We start from the raw sequence: 19221 nt of genomic DNA, 5'->3' as shown, positions 1-19221 counted from the left end.
AAGGTGGGTTTGGGAGGGCAGAGGACAAATGCTAGACTTTTGACATTACATTCCCTTCATTGCTTTGTGAAGGGTACATTAATAGGCATGGCATTCAAAAGAATGCCCACTTCTTGCAACGGTGAAAAGGCAGTGAATTTGTGAGGCTTCACAACATGACAGCAATGTTGTGGGTATTAATTATTTTGAACTGAGTTTTGAAACCCAAAAATAGATGGACTTAAATCAGTTCACTTGAGTTTTAAGCTATTATTAACTGGAAAGGATACAAAAATATTTACAAGGATGTTACCAAGATTGAAGGGTTTGAGTTATAAGGAGAAACTGGACAGGCTGGAACTTTTTTCTCTGAAGCATAAGAGGCTGACGAGTGACTTTATAGAGGTTTATAAAATTATGAGAGACATAGACAAGATGAATAGCCAAGATCTTTTACTCAGGGCAGAGGAATCCAAAACTAGAGGGAAAAGATTTCAAAAGGACCTGAGGAGTAACTTTTTCACACAGATGGTCATGCAACAATGGAATGAGCTACCAGAGGATGTGGTAGAGACGAGTACAATTACAACATTTAAAAGACATTCAAACACGTACTTGGATAGGAAGGGTTTAGAAGGATATAAGCCAAGCACAGGTAACTGAGACTAATTCAATTTAGGAAACCTGGTTGTCATGGATGAGTTGGTCAGAAAGATCTGTTTCCATGCATATGACTCTAATACTGAGGTTGGTTAAAGGGTTTGCAACACATTTGCTTGCAGAAGGTGGAATTTCCACATACATATTATAATGAGCCTCCCTTCTTAAAATTTAATAGTTATCTGCAGTTAATTTTTAAAAATTCATTTATAAGATCTGGGTTTTGCATGTTGTTGGCTATCCCTAGTTGCTATGGAGAAGATAGGTGAACTGCACCTCTGCAGTCCTTGTGCTGTAAGTATGTCCAGAACGCATGCTGAAATTGGTTGGGTTTCCCTGTCTTCAGGAAGCTGGATATCTCAAAAGAGATTATAAGGGCTTAACCTGTCAAGTAAACATCTTTGTAGGTCTGCTTGTGGGCCAAGAAGAATAAGGTGTGTCCTCCAGCATCCACAAGTCACTCAGTATACAATCACCCATTCACTCTCACCACTGACTGTTCCCTCCACTCCAGCATTGAATGCCCCTCCCACTCTAATCACAATCTGCTTCCCTGACTAGTGATACACATGACTTTGTGACCATCCCCATCTCAACCCCTAATCCCTACCCCAAATACACACAAATACATACATACAAGTGAAATAACTTCACAGAGGCTGGTATCCCATCACCACATTTACCCATTAATTACACATACATAGTACTTGACACTGGTCAGGCTTCCTGAAAGCCAGCTCCCAGACTGAACAGAACCTTTGACAGCCTTTATCTTGTTTATATTTGTCAGCAGGGCTCTCTGACTGGACCAGGTTAACAGCCTCAATCAGGGAACTCATATTCTATGAGGTTCACCTGACCGACCTCGTTACAATCACTACAACATGCACACACACAGAGAACAGCAAGCATGCTCCACTACAAATCTCATCAGCATTGGCCTTGTCAAGCAGGTTTCTACACTATAGGTTTTCATTTGTCAATCAATTTGAGCTATAGGGGGAGGTTGAATAGGCTAGGGCTGTTTTCCCTCGAGCTTCGGAGGCTGAAGGGTGACCTCTTAGAGGTTTATAAAATCATGAGGGACGTGGATAGTATAAATAAAGTCTTTTCCCTGGGGTGAGGGTGTCCAGAACTAGAGGGCATAGGTTTAGGGTGAGAAGGGAACAATATAAAAGAGACCTTAGGGGCAACTTTTTCACTCAGAGGGTGGTACGTGTATGGAATGAGCTGCCAGAGGAAGTCATGGAGTCTGGTACAATTGCAACATTTAAAAGGCATCTGGATGGGTATATGAATAGGAAGGGTTTGGAGGAATATGGGCCGGATGCTGGCAGGTGGGACTAGATTGGGTTGGGATATCTGGTCGGCATGATGAGTTGGACCAACGGGTCTGTTTCCATGCTGTACACCTCTATGACTCTAAATGACCCATATGTAGGAACCCCACAGGAAACATCGGAAGGTACCCTAAAATGTAGGAAATATTGCTTCCCAATATCACATAGAACCCCTCCTTAAATCCAGGTTGAGTTCCAAGTGCTATATTCGCCAAGAATTTAATAATAATTCAGTCATTCCAGAGCACACAGATGTTTAGAATGTTTAATGATTATAACATAATGGGAGTATCACAGGATGAAGGCTTGCTGCCGTGCTTTTCATGTGATTTCTGGTATCACATCATCTGTGATCTCCCAGCTATCTGACTGGAGTAAAATAGTTCCATCAACACTTCTTATGTGTCCCATCAGTCTCCATTTTCAGAAGCAACCAACTGTGTCTTTGTATGAGGTTGTCTTTTCATTGGTCATTTCAGCATTTTTAAGAGTGATGTCAGCAAGAAAAACAAACCTTGTTTTTCCTTTATTTTCTGCCTCTCTTCCTCTTCCTATCTTCCCCTCAGTCTCCTTCAATCTTTCCCCTTTTCTTCCTGTCTCCCACTTTCCCTCATTTTAACTCATTCAGATTTTTGCTCCATCTTTCTATTATGTTATAATTTATCCTGAATCGAACACAAAGGTAGAGAGGTGACGTTTCAGTTCTACATGGCATTGGTAAGACCACATCTGGAGCACTGTGTGGGTTACTATACTTACTGGAGGATGATATAGAATTGGAGTTAGTCTAGAAAATTTTCACCAAACTATTAAAAGAAAAATATTGGAGATGCTGGAGATCTGAAATAAAGGCAGAAAATAGAGGAGAAACTCAGCAGGTTGGCAGCATCTCTGAGAGAGAAATAGAGTTAATAGTTTGAGTCTACTATGACTTCTTCAGATTGAAGAACAGTCATGTTGGAGAGTTATACTGAACCCAAAACATTTTTTCTCTGAGGGGTCATGAGTCTTTGCAACTCCTTTCCTGAAAGGGTGGTGAAAGAAGGGTCCCTGAATACTTTTAAAGCAGAAGTGGACAGATTCTTGATAAGCATGAGGCTGAAAGGTTTTCAGGGTAGGCAAGAAGGAGGACTTGGGTTACAATAGATATGATTGAATGGCCGAGCAGATTTGTGGGACCTGAATGGCTTATTCACATTCTTAATTTGTATCTTATTACATAAGTGTGATTATATGTATGGCCCATTTGAGTTACTGATGATAGCCATATTTTACAGGGTGACAGAGGAGATCCAGGCCATCCTGGCCAAAGTGGGCTGAAAGGAGCAAAGGGAGAACCTGTAAGTGTTTTGAATTGACAGATGGGCTTCAACTATTTTTCAAAGAGAATCTATATTTGGGTAAGTATTCACTAACTTCCTGAATTTAACTGTCACAGGGTGTGTCCGGGCAAGAAGGCCCCAGTGGTGCAAAAGGAGAAAAAGGAACAAAGGTAAGGATGTCATCTCTGAAACCCAGGAACTGCCTGGAGATCCAGAAATGTTGATTCCCTTGTGAAAGAGTCAAAGACCACAAGCATAATCTCAGAGTAAGGGGAAGTCTGAAATGAGGTTCTCTTTCAGATTAGGAAATCTGTAGAATTATTTACTGCAGTGAGCTGTCAAACCTGGGTCATTACGTTTATTAAAGGCTATAACAGACAGATATTTAATCAAACAGTGAAGGATTATTGGGAAAAGGAAGTAATATGGAGTTGAGGATTATCAGGTCAGCCATGATTTAATTGAATGGCAGAGCAGTCTTGATGGTTGAATGGCCCATGTTTTTTCCTACAACTTATGGTCTATTGTAAAAGGCATATGTCACTCGTGCAGGAGCCACAAGGGCAATCAATAACCCTAAATGAAGCACCATGTTGTTCACATTCATTTCAGACAGTTGAGATGCACTACGGGACAGGGTGATAGATGGTGCCAGAGCACATCAGAGACAATGATACTGGTCCCACATCTAAACAGGCAGCAAAGGGAGGAGGAACCCAGGCAAAGCAAGAAGGGTGAAGGGAAAAAGGATTTCTCTCATCCAGATATTTGCATATAATCCCTGCTAGCTTTACAAGTGGTGCAGCTCCTCTGTTCAAAGAACATCATATTACAAGTTGAAATATCTATGACATGACCATTGGTTGAAAAGTTACCCAGTTTAAAAGTTGATGTCATGACAATAAAACCATTTCTGATGTCTTGGTGAAGGTGAAGGTTTGTTTCAAAGTCATTATGCACATTTTGCAATTTTCAATAAAACACACAAACCCAACCTAGTGAGCACAGTAACCCCAGGATTTAGACAAGTAAATAGAGGCATCAAGATGACAAATCATTGCAAAGTTTCTCTTTGATGCTTAAGCTGACTGTTCTTTTCTTGAGTTGCAGATCAGAGGAGCATTAATCAGTTTTATCGGGTGTCATAGTTGGGGCAGTGGGAAGAGTGGTATGTGAGGAGACACATTTCACAGATTTTAGCTGCATGGGAACAGGAGATTCAAATATTTGTGCAAGTATGCAAATTCACAGCAAGATTAGACCATTTCAGTCTCTCAAGAGACCATTCGTGCATCATTCAATAGGAAAATGGCTGATCTAACTATGACTTTAAGGCCAATCTATCCCCAATAACATTGACTCCTGTGTTAATCATAGTAAGTCCACCACTGCCTTTAAAACATTCAGTGCCTCTACCACTTTCTAGGGGAGAGAATTCAACAGGCTTATTACATTCTGAAGGGAAAGTATTCTCCTCACAGAGTCATAGAGTTATAGAGCTCAGAAACAGGCTTTTGAGGCCAACTTGTTCATGTTTCCTGAACTGAACTAGTCCCATTTGCCTGCATTTTGCCCATGATCTTCTAAACCTTTCATATCCATGGTACCTATCCAATTGTCTTTTTAAATGTTGTAATTGTACCCACTTCTCTGGCAGCTAGTTCCATACATACACCATCCTCTGCGTGAAAAAGTTGCCCCTCAGATCGTTTCCAAATCATTTCCCTCTCAACTTAGACTTATGCCCTCTAGTTTTGGATTCCCCTACCATGGGGAAAATACCTTATCTATGTCCCTCATTATTTTATAAACCTCTGTTATGGTCAGTCTCTTATGTTCCAGGGATAGAAGTCTCAGTCCATCCAGCTTCTCCTCATACCTCAAAACTTCTGGTATCGGTAACATCCTTGTAAATCTTTTTTGTACCCTTTCCAAGTTTAACAATATCTTTCATATTGGAGGGCAACCAGAATTGTGTACAATGTGGCCTCACTAATGTCTTGTACAATGCCTTGACATCCCAACTCTAGTACTCATTGCTCTGACCAATAAAGGCAAGCATCCAAATGCATTCTTCACCACCCTGTCTACCAGTGACACCACTTTCAAGGAACTTTTTACTTGCATCCAAGGTCTCTCAGTTTGACAACACTCTCCAGGACACTACCATTAACTGGTTTATCTTACCAAAGTGCAACACCTTGCATTTATCTGAATTAAACTCCATTTGCCATTCCTCGGCCCACTGGACCAGGTTATCAAGATCCCAATGTACTCTTAGGTAATCTTCTTTACTGTTCACCATACCAGCAATTTTGGTAACATCCACGAACTTACTAACTATGCTTCCTACATTCTCATTCAAATACTTTATTTAAATGATGAATAAAGTAGACCCAGCACTGATCCTTGTAGCACACTACTGGTCACTGGCCTCCCATCTTAACAGCAACCCTCTACCACCACCTTTTGTCTCCTACCATCAAGCCAATTTTGTATCCAATTGGCTAGCTCTCCCTGAAACCCATTTGATCTAACCTTACTAATCAGTCTACCATGTGTAGCCTTGGTAAAGGCCTTTGCTAAAGTCCATATAGATAACGTCTACTGCTTTGCCTTCATCTATCTTCTTGGTCACCTCTTCAAAAAACTCAATCAAATTTGTAACACAATTTCTCATGTACAAAACTATATTGACTATCCCCAATCAGTCCTTGCCCTTCTAAATGCATGAAGATCTTTCAGAATCCCTGCGAACAACATACCCACGGCTGATATTAGATTCAGCAGTCTGTTGTTCCCTGACTTTTCCTTGCCACCTTTCTTAAATATTGACAAACATTAGCCACTTGCCAGTCTTCCAGCACCTCAACTTTGGCTATTAAAGATGCAAATACCTCTGCTGGGAATGCCACAATTTCTTCCCTAGCTTCCCACAATGTCCTGAGATACTTGATCATGTTCTGGGGATTTATCTATCTTTATGCATTTTAAGACCTCCAACACCTCCTCTTCTGTAATATGGACTCTGTTCAAAGCATCACTATTTACTCCCCGAGTTCCCTGGTTTCTATGTCTTTCTCCATGGTAAATACTGACAGAAAATATTTGTTTAGGATTTCACCAATTGTCTCTGGTTCCACATACACATGACCTCATTGACCTTTAAGGGGCCCTCTTCTCTCCTAATTACTCTTTTGTCTTTAATATATTTATAGAATCTCTTTGAATTCTCTTTTACCTTATCTGCCAAAGTTATCTCATGTCCCCTTTATCCCCTCATGATTTCTTAAATGTACTCCCACACTGTCTATACACTTTAAGTAATTCTCTAGATCCCAGCTATCCATATCTAACATATTATCCTGTGTTCTTTTTCTTGACAAGAGCCTCAATATCGCTCATCATTCAGTGTTCCCTCGTCCTGCTAGCCTTGCCCTCCACCTTGACAGGAACATGTTGCCCTGAAATCTCATTATCTCACTTATGAAAGCCTCCCACTTGCTAGATATCCCTCTACCTGCTAACAGCCTCCCCCAAACAACTTTTGAAAGTTCCTGTCTAACACTATCAAAATTGGGTTTGCCCCAATTTAGAACTTTAACTTGTGGACCAGATCTATCCTTGCCCTAAAGTATTTAAAACTAATAGAATTGTGGTCTCAAAGTGCTCCCCACTTGTACCCCAGTCACTTGCCTTGCCTTATTTCCCAAGCAAGGCAAGTTTTGCCCCTTCTCTAGTACAAGTCATTCTGGTATAACATGCGTTTCATCAATACAAATTGCTATAACATGATTCACAAATTGTGAAAGCTGTTTGGATGAAGCAACTTTCTACTGAACGGGTATAGCGATTTTCTATAGTTACTTTCTACAGCACGATTTTCTGTAACAGTTTCCACAGCGTGATTTTCATAACTGCCATGTTGAGGAGGAATGTCTTGGAGGATTATCTACATATTGATTGCGAAGGTTTTCCTAAACACACTTAACAAATTCCTCTCTATCCAAGCCCTTAACAATATGACAGTTGCATGCCATTAGCCATGCGGCTGGTGGAACTACCATCCCCACACTGATTGATGATGCCACTTCCACCCCCCCCCCCCCCATCATGGCTACTTCCACAGCCACTTCTGCCCCTCACAATTCCTCATGCACCACATGTGACATCACTTCTGCCCCTCACATCATCGCTGATGTCACACGCTCAGTGATTTCTGCCCCCCACAGCCGTGTTTGCCACCACTTCTGCCCCACCAATGCCACTCACCTGCATTCTGCTGACACGCCCCCCCCCACAGATCCCACTGTCACCATCCCCACCCCCCAGAACCCTGAGGGGAACACCATCCCTGCTCATGACTCCACCCCCATTCTCCCCACCACCACACCCACTCCAGTTACAGGCTCCGCCCCCACTCCCAGCTCCACACCCACATGAGGCCCCAGCTCCCAGCCCTGCCGAGTTTTCACCATCCCTCCAGACCTCCCCCTCACTGAGGACAAACTATCAGTCCTCAGCAAAGGACTCACCTTCATCCCCCTCCACCCACGCATCAATGAATTTAATACACGCCGTGATGTCGAACACTTCTTCCGCTGCCTCTGCCTCCGAGCTTACTTTCACAATCAGGACCGCCCACCTTCTGAGGACCCTTCGCCCGCCTCCAACACACTTCATCCACCTGGACACCAGTGCTGGCCTATTACCTGCCCTCGAACTCTATTTCCAACTGCTGCTGGGACATTAACCGCCTCAACCTACCTACACCCTCCCCCACTCCAACCTCTCACCCTCACAACGCGCTGCCCTCCACTCCCTCTGCTCCAATCCTGACCTCACCATCAAGCCAGCGGATAAAGGGGGTGCAGTGGTAGTCTGGCGCACTGACCTCTACACCGCTGAAGCCAGACGCTAACTCGAGGACACCTCCTCCTACTCCCCCCTCAACCATGACCCCACCCCCCCATCACCAAACCATCATCCCCCAGACCATACAGCACCTCATCACCTCAGGGGATCTCCCACCCACAGCTTCCAACCTCATAGTCCGGGAGCCCCACACTACCGGTTTTACCTCCTTCCCAAGATCCACAAGCCTAACCACCCTGGTCGACCCATTGCCTCAGCATGCTCCTGCCCCACTGAACTCATCTCTACCTACCTCGACACTGTCCTATCCCCCCAGTCCAGGAACTCCCCGCATACGTTCGTGACACCACCCATGCCATCCACCTCCTCCAAGACTTCTGTTTCCCCTGCGCCCAATGCCTCATCTTCATCATGGATATCCAATCCCTCTACACCTCTATCCACCATGACCAGGGCCTCCAAGCCCTCTGTTCCCTCGTCTCCCGATGTCCCCATCAGTACCCTTCCACCAACACTCTCATTCATTTGGCCGAACTCCTCACCCTTAACAATTTCTCCTTCAAATCCTCCCACTTCCTCCAGACCAAATGGGTAGCCATGGGCTCCCGTATGGGGCCCAGCTATGCCTGTCTCTTTGTTGGCTACGTAGAACAGTCCATCTTCCATAGTTACACTGGCACCACTCCCCACCTCTTCCTCCGCTACATTGATGACTGCATTGACGCCACCTCATGCTCCCGCAAGGAGGTTGAGCAATTCATCAACTTCACCAACACATTCCACCCTGACCTTAAATATACCTGGTCCATCTCTGACACCTCCCTCCCGTTCCTGGACCTCTCCATCTCCATTAATGACGACCAACTTGACACCGACATTTTTTACAAACCTATCGACTCCCACGGCTACCAGGATTACATCTTTTCCCACCGTACCTCCTGCAAAAATGCCATCCCATATTCCCAATTCCTCTGCCTCCACCGTACCTGCTCCCAGGAGGACCAGTTCCACCGCCTCCTTCTTTAGAGACCACAATTTCCCTTCCCACGTGGTTAAAGATGTCCTCCAATGTATCTCGTCCACATCCCGCACCTCCGTCCTCAGACCCCACCCCTCCAATCGTAACAAGGACAGAACCCCCCGGTGCTCACCTTTCAACCTACTAACCTTCGCATAAACCAAATCATCCGACGACATTTCAGCCACCTCCAAATGGACCCCGTCACCAGGGATATACTTCCCTCCCCACCCCTTTCCACCTTCCACAAAGACCATTCCCTCCGTGACTACCTGGTCAGGTTCATGCCCCCCCAACAACCCACCCTCCCGTCCTGGCACCTTCCCTTGCCACGGCAGGAATTGCAAAACCTGTGCCCACACCTCCTTCTTCACCTCCATCCAAGGTCCTAAAGGAGCCTTCCACATCCATCAAAGTTTTACCTGCACAAGCACCAATAGCATTTATTGTATCTGTTGCTCCCGATGCGGTCTCCTCTACACTGGGAAGACTGGACGCTTCCTAGCAGACTGCTTACGGAACATCTCTGGGACACCCGCACCAATCAACCACACCGCCCTGTGTCCCAAAATGTCGACTCCCCCTCTCACTCAGCTGAGGATATGGAGGTCCTGGGCCTCCTTCACTGCCACTCCCCCACCACCCGCTGACTAAAGGAAGAACGCCTCATCTTCTGCCTTGGAACACTTGAACCCCAGGACATCAATGTGGACTTCACCAGTTTCCTCATTTCCCCTTCCCCCACCTTACCCCAGTCCCAAACTTCCAGCTCAGCTCTGTCCCATGACTTGTCCTACTTGCCTATCTTCCTTTCCACCTATCCACTCCCCCCTCCTCCCTGACCTATCACCTTCATCCCCTCCCCCACTCAGCTATTGTACTCTATGCTACTTTCTCCTCACCCCCACCCTCCTCTCATTTATCTCTCCACCCTTCAGGCACTCTGCCTGTATTCCTGATGAAGGGCTTTTGCCCGAAACATTGATTTTCCTGCTCCTTGGATACTGCCTGAACTGCTGTGCTTTTCCAGCACCACTGTAATCCAGAACCTGGTTTCCAGCATCTGCAGTCATTGTTTTTACCTAATATGACAGCTGCAGTCTATGTTTGCAAAGTTAAATTCCTCTATTATTATAATTCTATTACAGCTATCTATAATCTCTCTGTATATTTGCTCCTCAATTTCTTGGTGACTACTGTGGTGTCTGTAGTACAATCCCATCAAAGTGATCACTCCCTTCTTATTTCTTAGTTCCACCCATGTAGCCTCACTGGATGATCTCTCAGATAAATGATCTCTAAGTACTATCATGATATTTTCCTAAGTCAAAAACAGCAATTCCTCCTCTGCTGTCTCTTTTTCTATCCCTCCTATAACATCTCTACCCAAGAACATTAAGCTGCCAGTCCTGTTTCTCCCACAGCTATGTTTCTGTAATAGCTATGATATCTCAGTCCCACATACCCATCCATGTCCTGAGTTCACCTGCCTCTTGGATTGAAAGAAATGCAATTTAATTAATCTGTCTCCCTTCATTCTCTGCTGTGCTCTTGCCTGACTTGTTTATTTAAGTTGCTGTCTTTAACTTCCATACTGGATTCAACATTCTGTTTTGTCTTCTTCTTCCCAACCCTAACCCCCACCCCCTCAGCTGAACAGTTTTAAACCCTCCAGAGTAGCTCTACCAAATCTCCCCACTAGAATATTGATCTCCCCCCAGTTCAGGTGCCACCTATCTCTGTTGTTCAGGTCACTTAGAGTCATAGAGATGTACAGCATGGAAACAGACCCTTCGGTCCAACTCGTCCATGCTGACCAGATATCACAGAACATACAACATTATAGCAGTACAGGCCCTTCAGCCCTTGATGTTGCGCAAACCTGTGGAACGATCTGAACCTATACTATTCCATTTTCATCCATATGATTATCCAATGACCACTGAAGTGCGCTTAAGTTGGAGAGTCTACTACTGTTGCGGTCAATGCGTTCCACACCCCTACTACTCTGAGTAAAGAAACTACCTCTGACATCTGTCCTATATCTATCACCCCTCAATTTAAAACTATGCCCCCTTGTGCTAGCCATCACCACACAAGGAAAAAGGCTCTCACTGTCCACCCTATTTAACCCTCTGACTATCTTATATATCTCAATTAAGTCACCTTTCAACCTTCTTGTCTAACGAAAACAACCACAAGTCCCTTAGCCTTTCTTCATAAGACCTTCCCTCCATACCAGGCAACATCCGAGCAAATCTTTTCTGCACCCTTTCCAAAGCTTCCACGTCCTTCCTATAATGCAGTGACCAGAACTGAATGCAATACTCGAAGTGTGGTCACACCAGAGGTTTGTACAGCTGCAGCATGACCTCGTGGCTGTGAAATTCAACCCCTCCACCAATAAAAGCTAACAACCTTCTTAACAACCCTATCAACCTGGGTGGCAACTTTCAGGGATCTATGTACATAGATACTGAGATCTCTCTGCCCATCTACACTAGCAAAAATCTTACCATTAGCCCAGTACTCTTTATTCCTGTTACTCCTTCCAAAGTGAATCACCTCACACTTTTCCACATTAAACTCCATTTGCCACCTCTCAGACCAGCTCTGCAGCTTATCTAAGTCCCTCTGCAACCTGCAACATCCTTCAGTATTATCCACAACTCCACCAATCTTAGTGTCATCCACAGATTTACTAACCTAATATAATCCCATTAGCCAGCACTTGGCCCCTATCCCTCTATATCCTTCCCATGCATATACCCATCCAGAAGCCTTTTAAATGTTGTAATTGTACCAGCCACCACCACTTTCTCTGGCAGCTCATGCCATACACGCACCACCCTCTGCGTAAAAAAGTTGTCTCTTAGGACCCTTTTAACTTTTTCAGCTCTCACCTTAAACCTATGCCCTCTAGTTCTGGACTCCCCCACCACAGGGAAAAGACTTTGTCTATTTATCCTATCTCTGCTCCTCAGGGTTCAGAAAACATTTACAAAGAAGTTGCCAAGGTTGGATGGTTTGGGCTGTAAGGAGAGGCTGAATAGGCTGTAGCTGTTTTCCCTGGAGCCTCTGAGGCTGAGGGGTGACCTTCTGTCCCAGAAGAGATCTCAGTGACCCAAATAGCTGATGCCCCTGCACCAGCTCCTCAGCCACATATTCATCTTCCCTATCATCATATTCCTACTCTCACTAGCATGCGGCCCCAGGAATAATCCAGAGATTACTACCCTTGACTCCCTGCTTTTTAACCATCTCCATGTTCACCCAAACAAATCCTCTCAGAATCACCTCTTGTTTTTTTTTCAAACTCTAGTTGGTTCAGGCCCAACAAGTCTAAACTTTCCACACAAGGTTACTCCTTCACCAGAAGAACCAAATTCCCACATATGCCCTCAGTGAATATTTATCTCTGATGTAGTCTCTCTACTCCCTATGCATTACCTTTCTCATTGTAATTCCAATATTAGATTTAAATTCAAGGGACCCAGACTAATACTCTGAAAATATGATTTCAAATCCCAATGGGATAGCTGTAGAAATTTGAATTCAGTTATCTAATCTGGAATAAAATGTTAGTCTTATTAATAATGACCAAGAAACCTGAAGATTACAGAAAAACCCAACTAAATCATTAATCTGCCATCTTTACTTGGATTGGCCTACATGCAACTACAGACCCACAACAATGGGAGTGAGTCTTAACGGCCCTCTGAAATGGCTTAGCAAGCCAGTAAGTTCCTTTAAATTGGCTCAAGAATCTGAAGCTCATCACCACTTCCCAGGGGGCAATTAAGTACGGGCAATAAGCATGGATTAAAAAAATTGTTGGTTTCCTCTCTGGTGTTGCTTTGTCTCAGGTGTGAAGATGACTATAATGGCGTGAGCTACAGCTTGCCTTATTAGAGTCATATAAAATCATAGAGTTTCACAGCATGGAGAAGACCCTTCGGCCCAAATTGGTCCATGTCGACCAAAGTTTCCATCCATCCTAACGCCATTTCCCTGCATTTGGCCCATATCCTTCTAATCTTTCCTATCCATGTATTTGTCCAAATGTCTTTTAAATGTTGTTAATGTACCAGCCTCAATCACCTCTGCTGGCACCTCATTCCATATGCTGACCACACTGTTGTGTAAATCATTTGCCCTTCAGGTTTCCTTTTATTCTTTCTCCTTTAACTTTAAGCTGATGCTCTCTAGTCCTCGATTCTCCAATCCTGGGAAAAAGACTGAGTGCATTCACCCTATTCATTCATATCTTATACACTTCTATAAGAAATCCCCTCAGTCTCCCATGCTCTGAAGAAGAAACTCCTAGCTTGTCCAACCTCTCCCTATAACTCAGACCTTTGAGTCCTGGCAACATTCTTGTAAATTTCTCTCACACTCTTTCTAGTTTAGTAACATCCTTCCTATACCAAGGTGACCTAAACAGAGCACAATACTCCAAATGTGGCCTCACCAACAACCTCAACAACAGCAATATAACTTCCCAACTTCTAAACTCAATTACCTGGCCAATGTGCCAAAAGCCTTCTTTACTGCCCTTCACTGCATTGGAAGAGCCAATGTCAAAATGTCCCTCATTTCAGCTTTGCTTCCATTATAAGTATGCCTTGAGTGTGAATCTGAGTCAGCCTTCTGAAACTGCTGTATAGCCAATTCAAGAACAAGGTAGCAGCTATCTTGATAAACAAGCTGAAGCTGTTCTCTAACAGTCTTCCTTTAGTTAGCCCATCAGATTTTTAGACAATGTGGAAGGAAGACACTTATCACAAACTCTTCTCTTTTAGGGTGATACTGGATTGCCAGGACCTCCAGGCCCATCAGGACTGGTGAGTTACCTTTTCCAACTGTATATATTGTAAATAAAAAGAATTCTTTAATAAAGCTCCATTGGAAGCATTGTCACTTACCATGTTAGACTAACTTTGCACTGCTAGAAACCACAGCCCGTAAGACAAATCCTCATGGCCAACTTATATTCCAGTGAAAAGATGGTGTGATTCCTACCAAAATGCAGTTTGGTAAACACCTTGCATGCAACACTGAAATTGTGGGAGTTTTACAAGGCCTTACTTGATCTTTCTTTATCCTAGAGAAGACAGAGTAAAGAAAAAGGGCCCTCCTCAAAACAGAAAGTGCCAGTCTCTCTGCTGATCTGGCTGCTAAATGCACTGCATGTTTGCAAATGAACTTTACAGAACAGCAAGTTGCAATGTACAAGGCTTAGTTTGTGTTCACTTGGCACCATGCTCAAGTAGGGTGCTGCAGTTGGCCTCTGAACCTCTAGACCAAAAAGGAGTAGAAAATCAGTGCTAACCTTCACTCCTGATCACTGCCTATTTACTTGGGAACAGAGTCAATCTCAATTACCAAGCCCGGTATAAATAGAATAGAATAGTTTTTATTGTCACATATGTTCAATGAATATAGTGAAAGGTTTATACGTTGCCAATTAAAGTATTGACTTAAATACAAAGGTACCTAGGCACAGCTTCTTTAGTTACAAGATTTTACACAATACAGAATTAAAATATCTAGTTTTACAGAAATAAAATTCAGTACAACAGACCATGCTGGCACCTAACTTCAATCAGCATCAGGCCTTGGCTCCACACTATGCCGGTGACACACCACACTGGAAGGCTGCTTCAGGAGGCTGAAAAGTTGCCATGCCATGATGGTGGCTGCTGTGCTAGGTCAGGAAATTGCCATGCCAGTGCCAGGAGAGAGAGAGAGTGTATGTGTGTGTGTGTTTGTGCGTGTGTGTAAACGCATGTGTGTGTGAAATATCCAACCAGCTCTAAAATATCGTTCACAGATAGGATTCATTCACTTCATGAAGTCTAATCTCCTTAAGACTATAGACTACTGTGGCCTTGGGGTAATAAGGAATGGGCAATAAATATTGCTTCACACATACTCACAATTTAATGTTAGTTTTAGTGAAGCAGTTTGCAATTGGAGATTTAATTGAATTTCAAATGAATTTATTTCCATTGATGAACTTTTTCAATGAATCATCAAGTGATAAAGAGCTAAATCATCTTACTTCATGATGTAAATGTTTCATGGTTTTTTATTATATTGATCATTTCTCATAGCCAATACTGTTACCTTTGCAAAACATTCAAAGAACAAATTAAACCACACTGAATTCAAACCACAGAATTCCACAACAAAATGTTTCAAATCCTGTTCTTTGAAAGAGTGAACATGAGTCAGCATGGATTTAATAAGGGGAGTAAAAAATGAGGTCTGCAGATGCTGGAGATCACAGCTGAAAATGTGTTGCTGGTCAAAGCACAGCAGGCCAGGCAGCATCTCAGGAATAGGGAGATGCTGCCTGGCCTGCTGTGCTTTAATAAGGGGAGGTCATGCCTGAAGATGCTACAAGTAGGTTATACCTGGGAAACCCAGTGGATGTTATCTACCTAGACTTCCAAAAGGTGCCTCATGGGAGGCTGCTGAGTAAGGTGAGGGCCCATCGTGTTTGAGGTGAGCTACTGGCATGGATTGAGGATTGGCTGTCTGACAGAAGGCAGAGAGTTGGGAAAAAGGTTCTGAAAAAGGTTCTTTTTCAGAATGGCAGCTGGTGACAAGTGATGTCCTGCGGGGTTCAGTGTTGGGACCCCAGCTGTTCATTTTATATATAAATGAACTGGATGAAGAGTCTAGGGGCATTCTGGAGAAGGTCGCTGATGATATCAAGTTAGGTGGACATGCAGGTAGTTCTGAGGAGATGGGCAGAAAGATTTAGACAGTTTAGGAGAATGGTCCAATAAATGGCTGATGAAATTCAACGTGAACAAATGCAAGGTCTTGCACTTTGGAAAAAAGAACACAGGCAAGGACTATTTTATAAACAGCGAGAAAATTCATAAAGCCAAAGTACAAAGGGATCTGGGAGTGCTAGTACAGGATTCTCTATAGGTTGACTTGCAGGTTGAGTCCATGGTTAAGAAAGCAAATGTAATGTTGTCATTTATTTCAAGAAGGTTGGAATGTAAAAACAGTGAGGTGCTACTAAGACTTTATAAAGCTCTGCTCAGGCCCCATTTAGAATACTCTATCCAGTTTTGGACCTCACACCTCAGGAAAGAAATACTGGCACTGGAGTGTGTCCAGCAGAGATTCACATGGATGATCACTGGAATAGTAGGCCTAACATAGAACAGCTAAGGATCCTGGGATTGTATTCATTCGAGTTCAGAAGGTTGAGGGGAGATCTAATAGAACTTACAAGATAATGCATGGCTTAGAAAGGGTGGACTCTGGGAAACTGTGTTTGTCAGGTGGGGATGTTAGGACCCGTGGGCACAGCCTTAGAATTAAAGGGGGTCAATTTAGAACGGAAATGAAGAGACATTTCTTCAGCCAGAGAATGGTGGGCCTGTGGAATTCACTGCCATAGAGCGCAGTGGAGGCCAGGACGTTAAATGTCTTCAAGTAGAGATTGATAAATTCTTAATCTCACAAGGAATTAAGGGACACAGGGAGAGTGTGGGTAAGTGGCGTTGAAATGCCCATCAGCCATGATTGAATGGCAGAATGGCCTTACTCCTACTCCTATTTGTTATGCTCTTATGACCTTATGAAGGTTGGAACTATCTCTGTATTTTGGAATTGCTTGTAATTAACATATTTCAGACTGTGAATAAAAATGAAGATATGCAAAACCTGTTGTTTTGTGTCTCATAGTCAGTCTGTCAGTCATGCTTATGATATCAACACTGTAGCATGTACTCTTATGGTACAAAAGTCTCAGTCACCATCTTATTTGAAACATGAAATGTAGATGGAAGCATACTCTTTAGTTGTAACTAAACAGCTTAATACTAGCCTGGGCATTTAGATGTGCCTGTGACTATAATGTTTATGTATTTGAACGAGCTGTAATAAATGTTTTGGGTCTTCCAATTCCATGCCTAATTTCTTATATTACAAGTGATGATATAAGCATTGGTGTCAATGCTGTGGTGTTACAGCATCTTATTGGTCACCTGAGCTCTGGTTTGGGCTTTGGCACTAAATTTCCTGCAGATGGGTGCTTTCTGTGGCAATGAATTCCGCAGATTCACTACTTTCTGACTGAAGAAATTCCTCCTTATCTTCTTTCTAAAGAGTCTTCCCTTTACTCCATGGGTGTGCCCTCAGGTCCTCGTCTCTCCTACCAATGGAAGCATCTTCCTAACATTCACTCTGTCCATGCTGTTCAGTATTCTACAAGTTTCAATCAGATCCCTCCTTATCCTTCTAAACTCTAGGTATAGTCCCAGAGTCCTCAAATGTTCCTCATATGTTAAGTCTTTCATTCCTGGGATCATTCCTGTGAACTCCTCTGACCCACTCTAGAGCCAGTAAATCCTTCCTAAGGCATGGGACCCAAAATTGATCACAATACTCTAAATGTGGCCTGACCAGAGCTCTATAAAGTCTCTGAAGTATGCACCTGCCTTTATATTCTACTTCTCTTAAGATGAATGACAATATTGTATTTGTCTTTCTAACTACCAACTCAATCTGCAAGTTTACATTAAGAGAAACCTGGACTAGGACTCCCAAGTCTCTTTGCACTTCAGATTTCTCAATTTTCTCCCCATTTAGAAAATACTCCATGCCTCTATTTTTCCCACGAAAGTGCATGATATCACACTTTCCCACAGTGGCTAGCACTGCTGTCTCACAGCACCAGGGTCCCAGGTTCAATTCCAGCCTTGGGCAACTGTCTGTGTGGAGTTTGTGCATTCTCCCTGTGTCTGTGAGGGGTTCCTCCCACAATCCAAAGATGTGCAGGTCAGGTGAATTGGCTATGTTAAATTGCCCATTGTGTTAGGTGCATTAGTCAAAGGGAAGTGGGTCTGGTTGGGTTACTCTTTGGAGGGTCAGTGTGGACTGGTTGGGCCAAAGGGCCTGTTTCCACGCTGTAAGGAATCTAATTATTGTATTTCATCTGCTACTTCTTTGCCGACTCTCCTAACCTGTCTAAATCTTTCTGCAGCCTCCCTGTTTCCTCCATACTACCTGCCCCTCCATCTATCTCTGTATAATCTGCAAATCTAGCCAGAATACCCTTAGTTCCTTCATCTAGATCATTAATGTATGAAGTGAAAAGTTGTGGTCCCAACACAGATCCTTGTGGAACATCACTAGTCACCAGCTTCCATCCTGAGAAGAACCTTTTTATCCCCATTCTCTTTCTTCTGCCAGATGGCCAAGCTTCTATCCATGCTAGTACCTTGCTTTTAACACCGTGGGCCCTTATCTTATTCAGCAGCCTGTGGCACCTTATCAAAGGGCTTCTGGAAGTCCAGATAGATAACATCCATTGGTTCTCCTTGGTCTAACCTGCTTGTTACCTCCTCAAAGATTCCTAACAGATTTGTCAGGCATGACAATTTCAAGAGATCAAACCATGTTGACTTTGCCCTATTTTACTATGCAGTTCCAAGTATTCTGAAAATTCATCCTTCACAATGGACTCCAAAATCTTACCAATGACTGAGGTCAGGCTAATCGGCCTATAATTCCCCATTGTTTGCCTTATTCCCTTCTTAACGGGGGTGGGTGGTTGTTTACACTGGCAATTTTCTAGTCCTCTGGGATCCTCCCTAACTCCAGTGATTCCTGAAAGATCACTACTGAAGTCTCCACTATCTCTTCAGCAGTCTCCTTTAGGACTCTGGGGTGTAGCCCATCTGGTTCATGTGACTTATCCACTTTCAGACTTTTCAGTTTTTCTAGCACCTTCTCATCGGTGATGGTCACCATACTCATCTCTGCGCACCCCCACCACCACCCCACCACCACCCCACCACACCCCCCCCCAAATCTCTTGAATTTTTGGGATATTACTCTTGTCTTCCATTGTGAAGACTGACGCAAAATACTTATTCGGCTCCTCAGCCATTTCTTTGTTCCTCATTATTACTCTTCCAGCATTATTTTCCAGTGGCCCAATGTCTACTTTTGCCTTTTATATATCTAAAGAAAATCTTGCAATCTTTTCGAATAT

At 43.5% G+C, this 19221-nt stretch overlaps 1 protein-coding gene across 1 annotated transcript in view; it reads left to right on the top strand.

Moving 5' to 3' along the window:
• LOC132835750 (collagen alpha-1(XIX) chain-like) overlaps nt 1-19221 on the top strand; it is a 178982-nt gene that overhangs the window by 9122 nt on the left and 150639 nt on the right. Inside the window, exons 5-7 of the mRNA XM_060854846.1 lie at nt 3257-3319; nt 3418-3471; nt 13997-14038. Coding sequence (XP_060710829.1) covers nt 3257-3319; nt 3418-3471; nt 13997-14038 — 159 coding nt within the window. The remainder of the gene's footprint in view (nt 1-3256; nt 3320-3417; nt 3472-13996; nt 14039-19221) is intronic.

The sequence above is a fragment of the Hemiscyllium ocellatum genome, chromosome 3, assembly GCF_020745735.1.
Source record: "Hemiscyllium ocellatum isolate sHemOce1 chromosome 3, sHemOce1.pat.X.cur, whole genome shotgun sequence".
Taxonomy (NCBI): domain Eukaryota; kingdom Metazoa; phylum Chordata; class Chondrichthyes; order Orectolobiformes; family Hemiscylliidae; genus Hemiscyllium; species Hemiscyllium ocellatum.
Note: the sequence above shows the minus strand (reverse complement) of the source record. Positions and strands in the feature narration are given on the sequence as shown.